Genomic DNA, 12,659 nt, shown 5'->3' with positions numbered 1-12,659 from the left:
ACTCTTGGTCATCTGTATGTTTTCTTTGGAGAAATGTCTATTTAGGTGTTCTGCCCACTTTTTCAATTGAGTCGTTTTTTTTTTTTCTTTTGGCTGCATTGGGTCTTTGTTGCTGTGCATGGGCTTTCTCTAGTTGCAGCAAGTGGGGGCTACTATTCATTGCAGTGCGCGGGCTTCTCATTGTGGTGACTTCTCTTGTTGCGGAGCATGGGCTCTAGGCACGTGGGCTCAGTAGTTGTGGCTCGTGGGCTCTAGAGCACAGGCTCAGTAGCTGTGGTACATGGGCTTATTTGCTCATGGCCAGTGGGATCTTCCCGGACCAGGGCTTGAACCTGTGTCCCCTGCATTGACAGGTGAATTCTTAACCACTGTGCCACCAGGGAAGTCCCTGGTTTTTTGATATTGAGTTGTATGAGCTGTTCGTATATTTTGGAGATTAAGCCCTTGTCGGTCGCATTGTTTACAAATATTTTCTCCCATTCTGTAGATTGTCTTTTGTTTTACAGTTTCATTTGCTATGCAGGCACTGCATTTTAATTTGGCAGCATCTAAGACTCTCCAGGTGTTGGGATTCAACTATAGCTTATGCGTTCTGATTGTCATTTGTCTGTTCACTTTGATCTGGCACAACGAGCATTAATACTTACTTATCTTTTCTAAGGACAAGGCCTCTCTCCCCCACTCCTCCTCTCTCTCTTGCAACATCTAATTTGTTAGAAGGAAAGATGATAAACTAGCCAAGGAAAACCTAAACCTTTGACTTTAATGTATTGGCGTCATAAACACCATGTTTTGTTTTGTTTTTTATTTAGTTTTTCGTTGTCTGAGCATCTTGAAGTGGCAAGTTAGTGATTTGCTTAGCTTTTTCTTAATAACATAAATGAAATGAGAGAAAAGTAACCAGGATACATTTTCTGACTTTGGTGAAAGGACTATGACTCATCTTGTTAAAGGCATGCAGGGATCTTAATTTCAGAGAATAACATATGTTAGTCCCAACTGTTTCTATATCCATTGTGATCATGACAAGATTTGGAGAAAATGTTGTAAAAGCATATTTACTTTCATTCTATTCATTTTATGGAACAGAATAGTCCAGGAAATAGACACTGAGTGGACAATAACATCATGCCATTACTTAAATTACTATAACAATTAATGTGTTGGCAGGAACGTACCTTGCACCTTTCAGGGGTAAGCCAGCTTCATTTTGCATAACTCTAAAAGTTTTTTTTTTTAAGTTACTTTTTTGAAACCCGATTCTATACATATCAAATCTTCTTATGATTTATTAAGAACCTGGGGAGGTATAAGACTTACATATAAGGAGTAATGGACTTTGAAGAAAAAGAGGTTTCTAAGTGGCTCTTGGGGTACAATTTAAAGGGTACAGTTAGGATAATGGAGTGAGGGATATAGGCAATGGTTTCACTAATTACTTAACTGTCAGATTCACTTGCTTCTCTAGTTTACAACAGAGGTAATCATTTAATACACAAGACTTTGGTGAGCTAGAGAACACTCAGCAAGAAATGGGCTGGCAGTGGGAAAAAATATCACTCAAGAATAAGCACAAATAAAAAATCAACTTCCAAAGGCTCTTGATACCAGTGATTTTCCACTCCTGTTGGGATTTTGATTTCTTTCCAGAAGAATTGCAGCAGTGGCCTCCTGCCAAAGGAGAACAATATTCAGCTTATAGTGCCAACTGCCACTTATAGCTATCTCTCCAGTGGTAGAAGCCCCTCAGATTTTTATATCTGCTGCTTATTAAAAAGCTCTTGACTTTCCCTTGGCTCACTGATCGAGGAATGCCTGGGAGCCTACATACAACAGGTGATCCCGTTTCTGTCAAACAAATGCCATCACACTGTGGGTAGGTACAGAAGGCTAGCCTGGGTGGCCACTGATTCCTTCCACCAATTCAGGCGAGCCTCTCATCAGTATACTGTAACTTATTTAGATTTTGCGGCACGTGTCTGAAAGTCAACATAATAGGTGTAGATGCTTCCAAAGGCCATTCTTTTCTTTCATTGGTATCCAGCCATAAAAATCACTTGCTTTCATTGTCTGTACACAGCGCAAAATATCAAGATAGCTATCACACAGCCCATACATTTCTGACCTTGTCCTCTCTGTCCTCTTCCTTTATGCTCCTTGTTTATCAGAATGTCTTCATAAGTGAAATGACTCTGGTAAGAACCTTTACCTCGTGTTTAAATGAGAAAGTAAGTAATGGAGTTTGCCATTTCCTTTCCATATCATCCTTCACTTAAAGCAGTGACTTTGTGTTGGAATCACATGGAGAGCTTTAAAAGATTCTAGGCACATTTAAGTTTAAAAAACACTGATTTAAAAGTTGCACCAGTTATAAAATAAGAATAATGTTTTGCCTTATTTTGGTAACCATATTCCTCAATTTTTAAACATTCATACTCTAAGAGTATTTGTTTTGCTTTGAAATACAGTGCTTCATATTGTGTCATGAATATGGAAGTGACCACAAGTAAGAATATATGTGATCTTACATATACAGAAAAGTATTATGAGATGAGGTAAAGGGTGGGAAATATACCAATGCTACTCTGAGTTCATAATTGAATAATCACTTACTCTGCCTTAATTGCCTCATCTCCAAAATCTGAAGGTTAAACCAGGTAGGTCTAATACCTTCTGGCTTCTTTCTCTGATCCTATCATCAGTACCACTTCATTTCTGAGGATACTGATTTCTCCATAGAGCTAGGTGGAAGGGGATATTTAAACCCTCTGGAAATATTATATTTAAACAGTATCAACTTACTAATAAGGCCATGTTTCTATGATTGTAATTATCCGGTTGTAGCAAGACAGGGCAAGTGTATTTATTTTCTCCCTTTCTCCTCAGTCTTGTCCCTCCTGCCAGATTTGTTGCAACAACTCATTCAGTGAGACCAAAAATTCCTTCTTTGGTTAGTAACTGAATGGCTGAATTACATTTATCAATTCAAATGGAGATGATTATAATTAATTATTTAATAAAACAAAAGTAAGTACGAAGAAAGATCATTTTCCTAGATTGAGTTTTTTTAAGGTTAATAAAGATATGTAAAGGTTAGGTTAGACGTTTTCTTAAACTACAAACTGTTGTCATTTTTGAAATGTGTAAGCATTTGTTTGTATAAGTAATATGTATTCATTGTAGAAAATGTGGACTCTTCGGGAAAGCACAAAGAACTAAATAACTTACTGGTATTCCAACCACTGAGAGAGATGCTCTTTTCACAGCTGGGCTTATTTCTTTGCTTCACAAATATGAATTCCTTTTAAAAAATAAAATTAGGAGCAAATTATGTATACAAGTTTCTGACTTGCTTGTTTAAATATCATATTGTCTTTAAATATTATAGATATAAAAATATATTCATAATATATTAGGGAAATGCTATAAGTAATAACCATTCCCTCAAACTTAGATATAACTCATGATTTTGAGACCTATTGGGAATGAGGAAAACCAGGTTACCTTGTGCGAATTTGAGACTCTTGGATGGCTATACAGTGAGCATCCTAATCATCTTAGCTAACATAAAAGGGATGCTATTTAAAAGTAGTTTAAAAGGATTCCAGTCTGTTGAAAGATCCCCATATATTGTAAAGTCTCATTGTTTGCGGCCCTATTCTGTGGGTCCTGCCTGTGCCCTGTGGCTCGTTGTCTGCCTACTGAGATGGCTAGGCAATCTTGATTCTCTGTGGTCCTCCCAAGGTTGAGATTCTGTCTGGAGATCTGGACTTCCTCGCCTGGACCCTCCTGTAGGTGCCCCAGCCTTGCCTCCTGACCCTGCATGTAGTCACTGGTCTTTCAACCAAGAAGACCCCATACCTCACAACTTGGAATGCATGCACCTTGATCATGGAGCAGGAAGGCTTTAATCTCTGGGGCACCATGCAGTGTCACACGACTCTTCCTAAGAGATCAGCACAATAGCCTATAATTCATAAAAGGACCACTGTTGAGTTTTTCAAAATAAAGGTAGCCCATTCCTTTCTTCATGCTGGTAAACCTCTGGAACAGTAAGGCTGTTATCCCTGACCTTCAGCACTTCACGTATGTCTGTTGTCCAGGTTCAGATCACTGTGATCCTTTCTGTTCTGCATGTGAACACGTTTGAAGTTGTACACATAATGCATCAATTTCCATCCCTGGCTTTTCACAGTTGATTGCCCTGAAGACCTGCTGGTCTTATCTTCACAGAAGATTATAGAATATTATTTTTAGAGAATAATTATTTCCTCTCTGTGCATTTATGCTAATCACTAGTTTGTATATCCATGTATAACTGATTTGCTCTGTTTTTAAGTCCCTGAAAATTCAGCAAGTTGCTGTTTTACCATTTATTTCTTTTGATTAAAATGTGTTTGATACAAACACATTTGTTCTTAGTTCACCTATTTTAAGTTTTTTACCATCAAGCTAAAGGCATGTTACTTGTTCGTATTGGCCATGCAGTTTCTGTCATATTGATGGAAGACACTGATAACTATCTGAAGATTAAAAACTGTAGTAATGTACTTAGTACAAAACATTGTTTAATGTGCTTGAGACCAAAAATAATAACTCTTCAGGGTTCTTTTCTCTCCTGGTTTTCAGGGTGCTGGTTGCACAGCCCTGGTGGTAGCTGTGGTCGCAAGGAAGCTGGAACTTACCAAAGCAGAAAAGCACGTGCACAACTTCATGATGGACACTCAACTGACAAAAAGAGTAAGTTACCACCCTTGTATCTCCAAGGGGAATATTAGTGTTTTTTCTTTCTTTGGTTTAAATTTTCATTTTATTTTATGTTGGAGTACATAGTTGATTTACAATGTTGTGTTAGTTTCAGGTGTTCAGCATAGTGATTTAGTTATACATACACATATACCTATTCTTTTTCAGATTCTTTTCCCACATAGGTTATTACAGAATAATGAGTAGAGTTCCCTGTGCTATACAGTAGGTCCTTGTTGTTTATCTGTTTTATACATAGTAGTATGTATATGTTAATCCCAAACCCTTAATTTATCCCCTCCCACCCCTTTCCCCTTTGGTAACCATAAGTTTGTTTTCGAAGTCTGTGAGTCTGTTTCTGTTTTGTACATAAATTCATTTGTATGGGGGCTTCCCTGGTGGCGCAGTGGTTGAGAGTCCACCTGCCGATGCAGGGGACGTGTAACGCAAAAAAAAAAAAAAAAAAAAAATTCATTTGTATCATTTTTTTATATTCCACGTATGGGACATCTATGGTATTTGTCTTTGACTTACTTCACTTAGTATGAGAATCTCTAGGTCCATCCATGTTGCTGCAAATGGCATTATTTCATTCTTTCTTATGGCTGAATAATATTTCATTGTATATATATACCACATCATCTTTTTTTTTTTTTTTTTTTTGCGGTACGCGGGCCTCTCACTGTTGTGGCCTCTCCCGTTGCGGAGCACAGGCTCCAGACGCACAGGCTCAGTGGCCATGGCTCACGGGCCCAGCCGCTCCACGGCATGTGGGACCTTCCCGGACCGGAGCACAAACCCAAGTCCCCTGCATCAGCAGGTGAACTCTCAACCACTGCGCCACCAGGGAAGCCCCCACATCATCTTTATCCATTCGTCTGTAGATGGACATTTAGGTTGCTTCCATGTCTTGGCTATCGTAAACAGGGCTGAAATGAACATTGGGGTGCATGTATCCTTTCGAACCATGGTTTTCTCCAGATATATGCCTAGGAGTGGGATTGCTGGATCTTATGATAGCTCTATTTTTAGCTTTTTAAGGAACTTCCATACTGTTCTCCAAAGTAGCTGCACCAATTCACATTCTCACCAACAGTGTAGGAGGGTTCCCTTTCCTCCACACTGTCTCCAGCATTTGTTGTTTGTAGATTTTCTGATGATGCCCATTCTGACTGGTGTGATAACTCATTGTAGTTTTGATTTGCATTTCTCTAATACTTAGTGATGTTGAGCATCTTTTCATGTGCCTCCTGGCCATCTGTATGTCTTCTTTGGAGGAATGTCTACTTAGGTCTTCTGCCCATTTTTGGATTGGCTTTTTGTTGAGTTGTATGAGCTGTTTGTATATGTTGGAGATTAAGACCTTTGTCAGTCGCATCATTTGCAAATATTTTCTCCCATTCTGTGTGTTGTCTTTTCGTTTTGTTTATGGTTTCCTTTGCTGTGAAAAAGCTTTTAAGTGTAATTTGGTCCATTTGTTTATCTTGTTTTCATTTTCAGTACTCTAGGAGGTGGATCCTAAGAGATATTGCTGCAATTTTTGTCAAGGAGTGTTCTACACTTTCCTGGAAGAGTTTTATGGTATTTGGTCTTACATTTAGGTCTCTAATCCATTTTGAGCTTATTTTTGTGTACAGTGTTACAGAAAGTTCTAATTTCAGTCTTTTACATGTAGCTGTCCAGTTTTCCCAGCATCACTTATTGAAGAGACTGTCTTTTCTCTATTGTATATTCTTGTCTCCTTATTGTAGATTAATTGAACATAGGTGTGTGGGTTTATTTCTGGGCTTTCTATCCTGTTCTGTTGATCTATATTTCTGTTTTTGTGCCAGTACCATACTGTCTTGATTACTGTAGCTTTGTAGTATAGTCTGAAGTCAGGAAGCCTGATTCCACCGGCTCCATTTTTCTTTCTCAAGATTGCTGTGGCTATTCAGGTTCTTTTGTGTTTCCAAACAAATTTTAAGACTTTTTGTTCTAGAACTGCAGAAAATTGGGAATTTAAAAGGGATTGCATTGAGTCTGTAGATTACCTTGGGTAGTATAGTCATTTTGACAGTAATTGATTCTTCCAATCCAGGTACATGGTATATTTTTGCAGCTGTTTGTGTCCTCTTCAATTTCTTTCATCAGTGTCTTATAGTTTTCTGAGTACAGGCTTTTTACCTCCTTAGGTAGGTTTCTCCTAGGTATTTTATTCTTTTTGATGCAATGGTTAATGGGATTGTTTCCTTAATTTCTCTTTCTGACCTTCAGTTGTTTGTTAGTGTATAGGAATGCAAGAGATTTCTGTGTATTAATTTTGTAACCTGAAACTTTACCAAATTCATTGATGGTCTTCTGGTATCATCCTTAGGATTTTCTGTGTATAGTGTCATGTCATATCATGTTTACTTCTTTTCCAGTTTGGATTCCTTTAATTTCTTTTTATTCTCTAATTGCTATGGCTAGGACTTCCAAAACTATGTTGAATTAAAGTGGTGAGAGTGGACACGCTTGTCTTATTCCTGATCTTAGAGGAAATGCTTTCAGCTTTTCACCATTGGGTATGATATTAACTGTAGGTTTGTCATATATGGCCCCTATGTTGAGGTATATTCCCTCTCTACACACTTTCTGGTGACTTCGGTGAGTTTTTATCATAAATGGGTGTTGAATTTTGTCAAAAGCTTTTTCTGCATTTACTGAGATGATCATTTGGTTTTTATTCTTCTGTTTGTTAATGTGGTGTATCACACTGATTGATTTGCAAATATTGAAAAATCCTTGCATCCCTGGGATAAATCCCTCTTGATCATGGGTGTATGATCCTTTTAATGTACTGTTGGATTCAGTTTGCTAGTATTTTGTTGAGGATTTTTGCATGTATGTTCATCAGTGATACTGGCCTGTAAGTTTCTTATTTTGTGGCATCTTTGTCTGGTATCAGGGTGATTATGGCCTCATAGAATGAGTTTGGAAGTGTTCCTTCTGCAATTTTTCAAAATAGGTTCAAAAGGATAGGTGTTAACTCATCTCTAGATGTTTGATAGAATTCGCCTGTGAATCCATCTGGTCCTGGACTTTCATTTGTTGGGCATTCTTTAATCACACTTTCAATTTCAGTGCTTGTGACTGGTCTGTTCATATTTTCTATTGCTTCCTGGTTCAGTCTTGGAAGATTGTACCTTTCCAAGAATTTTTCCATTTCTTTCAGGTTGTCCACTTTATTGGCATATAGTTGCTTGTAGTAGTCTTATGATCCTTTGTATTTCTTTGGTGTCCATTATAATGTCTCCTTTTTCACTTCAATCATTTCATTTATTGATGTGAGCCCTCTCTCTCTTTTTCTTGATGAGTCTGAATAAAGCTTTATCAACTTTGTTTATCTTTTCCAAGAACCAGCTTTGAGTTTTATTAATCTGTGCTATTGTTTTCTTTGTTTCTATTTCACTTATTTCTGCTCTGATCTTTATGATTTCTTTCCTTCTACTAACTTTGGGTTTTGTTTGTTCTTTCTCTAGTTGCTTTAGGTGTAAGGTTAGGTTGTTAGTTTGGGATTTTTCTTGCTTCCTGAGGTAAGATTGTATTGCTATAAACTTCTCTGTTAAAGGTGTCCCATAGCTTTTGGATCATCATGTTTTAATTTGTCTCTGGGTTTTTTTTCATTTCCTCTTTGATTTCTAAAGTGATCCACTGGTTGTTTAGTAACACTTGTTTAGCTTCCATGTGTTTGTGTCTTTTATAGTTTTTTTTCCCCCCTCCTTGTAGTTGATTTCTAATCTCATAGCATTGTGGTTGGAAAAGATGCTTGGTATGATTTCAGCTTTCTTGAATTTATCAATGCTGGGCTTATGGCCCAGTATGTGATCTATCCTGGAGAGTGTTCCGTGAGCACTTGAGAAGAAAGTGTATTCTGCTCTTTTTGGATGGAATGCTCTATAAATATCAATTAAGTTTATCTGATATAATGTGTCATTTAAGACCTGTGCTTCCTTAATGATTTTCTGTCTGGATGATCTGTCCATTGCTGAAAGTGGGGTGTTAAAGTCCCCCACTATTATTGTGTTACTGTCGATTTCTCCTTTTATGGCTGTTAGCATTTTCCTTGTGTACTGAGATGCTCCTACATCGGGTGCATATATATTTATAATTGTTATATCTTCTTCTTGGATTGATCTCTTGATCATTATGTAGTGTCCTTCCTTGTCTCTTGTGAGTCTTTTAGTTTAAAGTCTATTTTGTCTGATACGAGAATTGCTACTCCAGCTTTCTTTTGATTTCCATTTACATGGAATACCTTTTTCCATCCCCTCACTTTCAGTCTGTATGTGTCCCTAGATCTGAAGTGAGTCTCTTGTAGACAGCATATAGATGGGTCTTGTTTTTGTATCCATTCAGCCAGTCTGTGTCTTTTGCTTGGAGCATCTAATCCATTTATATTTAAGGTAATTACCAATATGTATGTTCCTGTTGCCATTTTCTTAATTGTTTTGGGATTATTTTCATGGGTCTTTTTTCTTCCTTTCCCCCTTTGTTCTCTTCTCTTCTGATTTGATGACTATCTTTAGTGTTGTGTTTGGATTCCTTTTTCTCTTTTGTGTGTATATCTGTTGTAGGTTTTTGGTTTGTGGGTACCATGAAGTCTTGATATAGCAGTCTATAAGATTGTTTTAAGTTGCTGGTCTCTTAGTTTCAAATGCATTTCCGGTATCCTGCATTTGAACTCTCCTCTTCTCACACTTGCTGGTTTTGATATCATATTTGTGTGTGGATTATTTCCTACCTTTACTGTACGTTTGCCTTTACTGATGAGCTTTCCCATTTGTAATTTTCTTGTTTCTAGTTATGTCCTTTTCTTTCCCACCTAGAGTTCTTTTAGCATTTGTTGTAAAGCTGGTCTGGTGGTGCTGAATTCTCTTAGCTTTTGCTTGTTTGCAAAGCTTTTCATGTCTCCATTGAATCTGAACGAGAGCCTTGCTGGATAGAATATTCTTGATTGTAGCTTTTTCCCTTTCATCACTTTGAATATATCATGACACTCCCTGCAGAGTTTCTGTGGAGAAATCAGCTGATAACCTTATGGGGATTCCCTTCTTGCTTTTAATAGTTTCTCTTTGTCTTTAATTTTTGTCAATTCAATTACTATGTGTCTTGGTGTGTTTCTCCTTGGGTTTATCCTGTATGGGACCCTCTGCACTTCCTGGACTTCAGTGAGTGTTTCCTTTCCTATGTTAAGGAGGTTTTCAGCTATTATCTCTTCAAATATTTTCTCAGGGTCTTTCTCTCTCTCTTCTCCTCCTAGGACCCCTATAAGGTGAATGTTGGTGCATTTACTGCTGTCCTGAGGTCTCTGAGACTGTCCTCATTTCTTTTCATTACTTTTTCTTTATTCTGCTTTGACGCAGTGATTTCCACCATCTGTCTTCCAGCTCACTTATCTGTTCTTCTGCCTGATGTATTCAGCTACTGATTCCTTCTAATGTGTTTTTTCATTTTAGTAATTGTATTATTCATCTCTGGTTATTTGTTCTTTGTTTATCTAGATCTTTGTTAAACATTTCCTGTATGTATCTTTTAGGTTTGTGCCTCCACTCTTTTTCCGTGATCTTGGATCATCTTTACTATCATTATTCTGAATTCTTTTTCAAGTAGCTTGCCTATCTCCACTTAACCTAGTTGTTCTTTGGGGGTTTTATCTTGTTCCTTTGTCTGGAACATATTCCTCTGCCATCTCATTTTGTCTATCTGTCTGTGTTTGCAGTCCCACAGGATTATGGTTCCTCTTGCTTCCGGTGTCTTCCCACTGGTGTGTGGTGCTGGGTCTTGTCCCTCTGGTGGGCAGGGCCATATCAAGGGGTGTATTTTTAGGCAGCTGCACTCAGGAAGCTTTTAAGCAGCCTGTCTGCTGTTGGGTGGTGCTGTGTTCTTGCTCTAAGGTGTCCTAGCACTGGAGCCTTCAGGCTTTTGGGTGGGGCAAGGTCTTGGCATCAAAAGTGGCAGCCTCCAAGACAGCTCTCACCTATGAGTGCTCCCCAGTACCTCTGCCACCAGTGTCCTTTTTCCCTGCAGTGAGCCACAGCTGCCCCTCCACCTCCCCAGGAGACCCTCCAAGAGCAGCAGGTAGGTCTGCTCTAGGCTTAAACGAAGTCACTGCTTTTTCCCCTGGGTTTCGGTGTGCACAAGACCTTGTGTGCATCCCCCAAGAGTGGCAGTTCTGCTTCCCCCAGTCCTGTGGAGTTCCTGCGATCAAGTCCCACTGACCTTCAAAGCCAAATGCTCTGGGGGCTCCTCCTCCTGATGCCAGTCCTGCAGACTGGGGAGCCTGATGTGGGGCTCAGAACCTCTGTGATATGATTATGTGGGAGAACCTCTGCAGTATAATTATTTTCCACTTTGTGGGTCACCCACCCAGTGGGATTGTATGGCAAATGCACCCCTCTTACCATCTTGTTGTGGCTTCCTCTTTGTCTTTGGAAGTACAATATCTTTTTTGGTAGGTTCCAGTCCTTTTTTATTGATGGTTGTTCAGCAGTTAGTTGTGGTTTTGGTGTTTTCGTGAGAGGAGGTGAGCTCAGGTCCTTCTACTCTGCCATCTTGTCCAGGGCGCCTGTTTTCTTTCAGTGTTGGACAATAATAGTTTTTACTTTGATCTCTGAAGCTGAAATGATATGGTTTAAAGTGAAGGCATTCTTGGAGTCAGTTCTATTTCTTCACATTGAGAATAAACTCTTCCTAACTTTAGGTCAGTCAGGAAGTAATTGGAAAACCTTGGTATTTACTCAAGTATAAAAATAAACCACATAAAGCTAAAAGAGGCATACTTAACATTTAAGTTTGCAGCATGCAAGAGGAGACCAATATTGGATTGAGTAGGAAAGAATATACCATCCGTGTATTATAAAAAATTGTACGGGAAGGTGATTCAACTGATATTTTACTGAGCTTCTGGGAGACAGTCACTGTTGTAAAGACTGGGGTTGCAAAGACAAAAGAAAACCACTACCTTTAGGACCCCAAGGTAGGGGTAGAGAGATGTGGAAAATGGTATGGCGTCCAGACAGGAGAAAACAGTCATCACAGGTTTTACAGAGCCCTCGCTCTGTGCCAGCCACTGCTTTAAGCATGTCACCTTAGAGCGCTGGCTGGCACACTTGTTTCATCCTTACAACTTTCTGAGTGAAGTGCTAGGCTCATAGCCATTATACAAACGTGGAAGCCAAGACCCAGAGGCTAGGTAGCCCATGTACAAAGAAAAAGATTTGTATCACGCTAAATTTTTAGCCTCTCTTCATAGTCACTTGAGACACCAAAATAACAAAATTATTTTACAGCAGTCATCTTGCTATATAACCACTCCTCAACATGGAATCTGATCGGTCTGCCATTGAAATAACAAAATACATTGTCATACTTTACCCATAAAAGAATCAAGAGAGGTCTCAAGCAGCATTCTAATTGTTGTGTGTTTACTCACTCTACATCTTATCTATCAGACACTATTTTGAGACTTCATTGCAGTTAGTAGGTCCACACAATTCTAGATGATCAAAGACACTTAGTTGCCACCATGCTTTCAACCTGGATTTACCACTTTGGAATGTCTTCTACTTTACACAGGTTTCATTTTCTTCAGTTCCTGGATTCATTCTCTAAATTCGTGAACATTTCTAAATGTTCCAGGGAAGCACACAGAGGGTGGAAGGAGAGAGGTAAAAGAGCTGAGTTGAAGGTTGGGGTTCTTGTAACCCTCAAAGGTATCCTAGGAAACGAAAATACGTGCACATTACATTATTAGTCCACATCTAATCCAAAATTGTAGCACATGTTTCGTGTATCTTAAGGATCAGAAGTTGTGCAATATCAAAAAAAAACTCTTCCATAAAGTCCCTTGTATAATCCAGATAATTTTATCCTGAAGATTATGTTTTCAC

At 38.6% G+C, this 12,659-nt stretch overlaps 1 protein-coding gene and 1 long non-coding RNA gene across 4 annotated transcripts in view; one reads left to right on the top strand and one right to left on the bottom strand.

Annotated features, from left to right (window-relative positions):
- Positions 1 to 12,659, top strand: part of KCNN2 (potassium calcium-activated channel subfamily N member 2) — a 187,316-nt gene that overhangs the window by 156,544 nt on the left and 18,113 nt on the right. For all 3 annotated transcript variants that reach the window (XM_027099928.1, XM_027099945.1, XM_027099936.1), the window contains exon 5: positions 4,630 to 4,740. In XM_027099928.1, coding sequence (XP_026955729.1) covers positions 4,630 to 4,740 — 111 coding nt within the window. The remainder of the gene's footprint in view (positions 1 to 4,629; positions 4,741 to 12,659) is intronic.
- On the bottom strand, positions 416 to 11,222 carry LOC113616574 (uncharacterized). The gene is made up of 3 exons (XR_003431347.1): positions 11,172 to 11,222; positions 3,229 to 3,301; positions 416 to 1,671 (listed from the first exon to the last, which is right to left on the bottom strand). It is a non-coding gene; the product is annotated as an uncharacterized LOC113616574 (long non-coding RNA).

Source organism: Aethalodelphis obliquidens, unplaced genomic scaffold, assembly GCF_003676395.1.
Source record: "Aethalodelphis obliquidens isolate GAN/ISIS:26980383/991018 unplaced genomic scaffold, ASM367639v1 scaffold4, whole genome shotgun sequence".
Lineage (NCBI taxonomy): Eukaryota > Metazoa > Chordata > Mammalia > Artiodactyla > Delphinidae > Aethalodelphis > Aethalodelphis obliquidens.
Note: the sequence above shows the minus strand (reverse complement) of the source record. Positions and strands in the feature narration are given on the sequence as shown.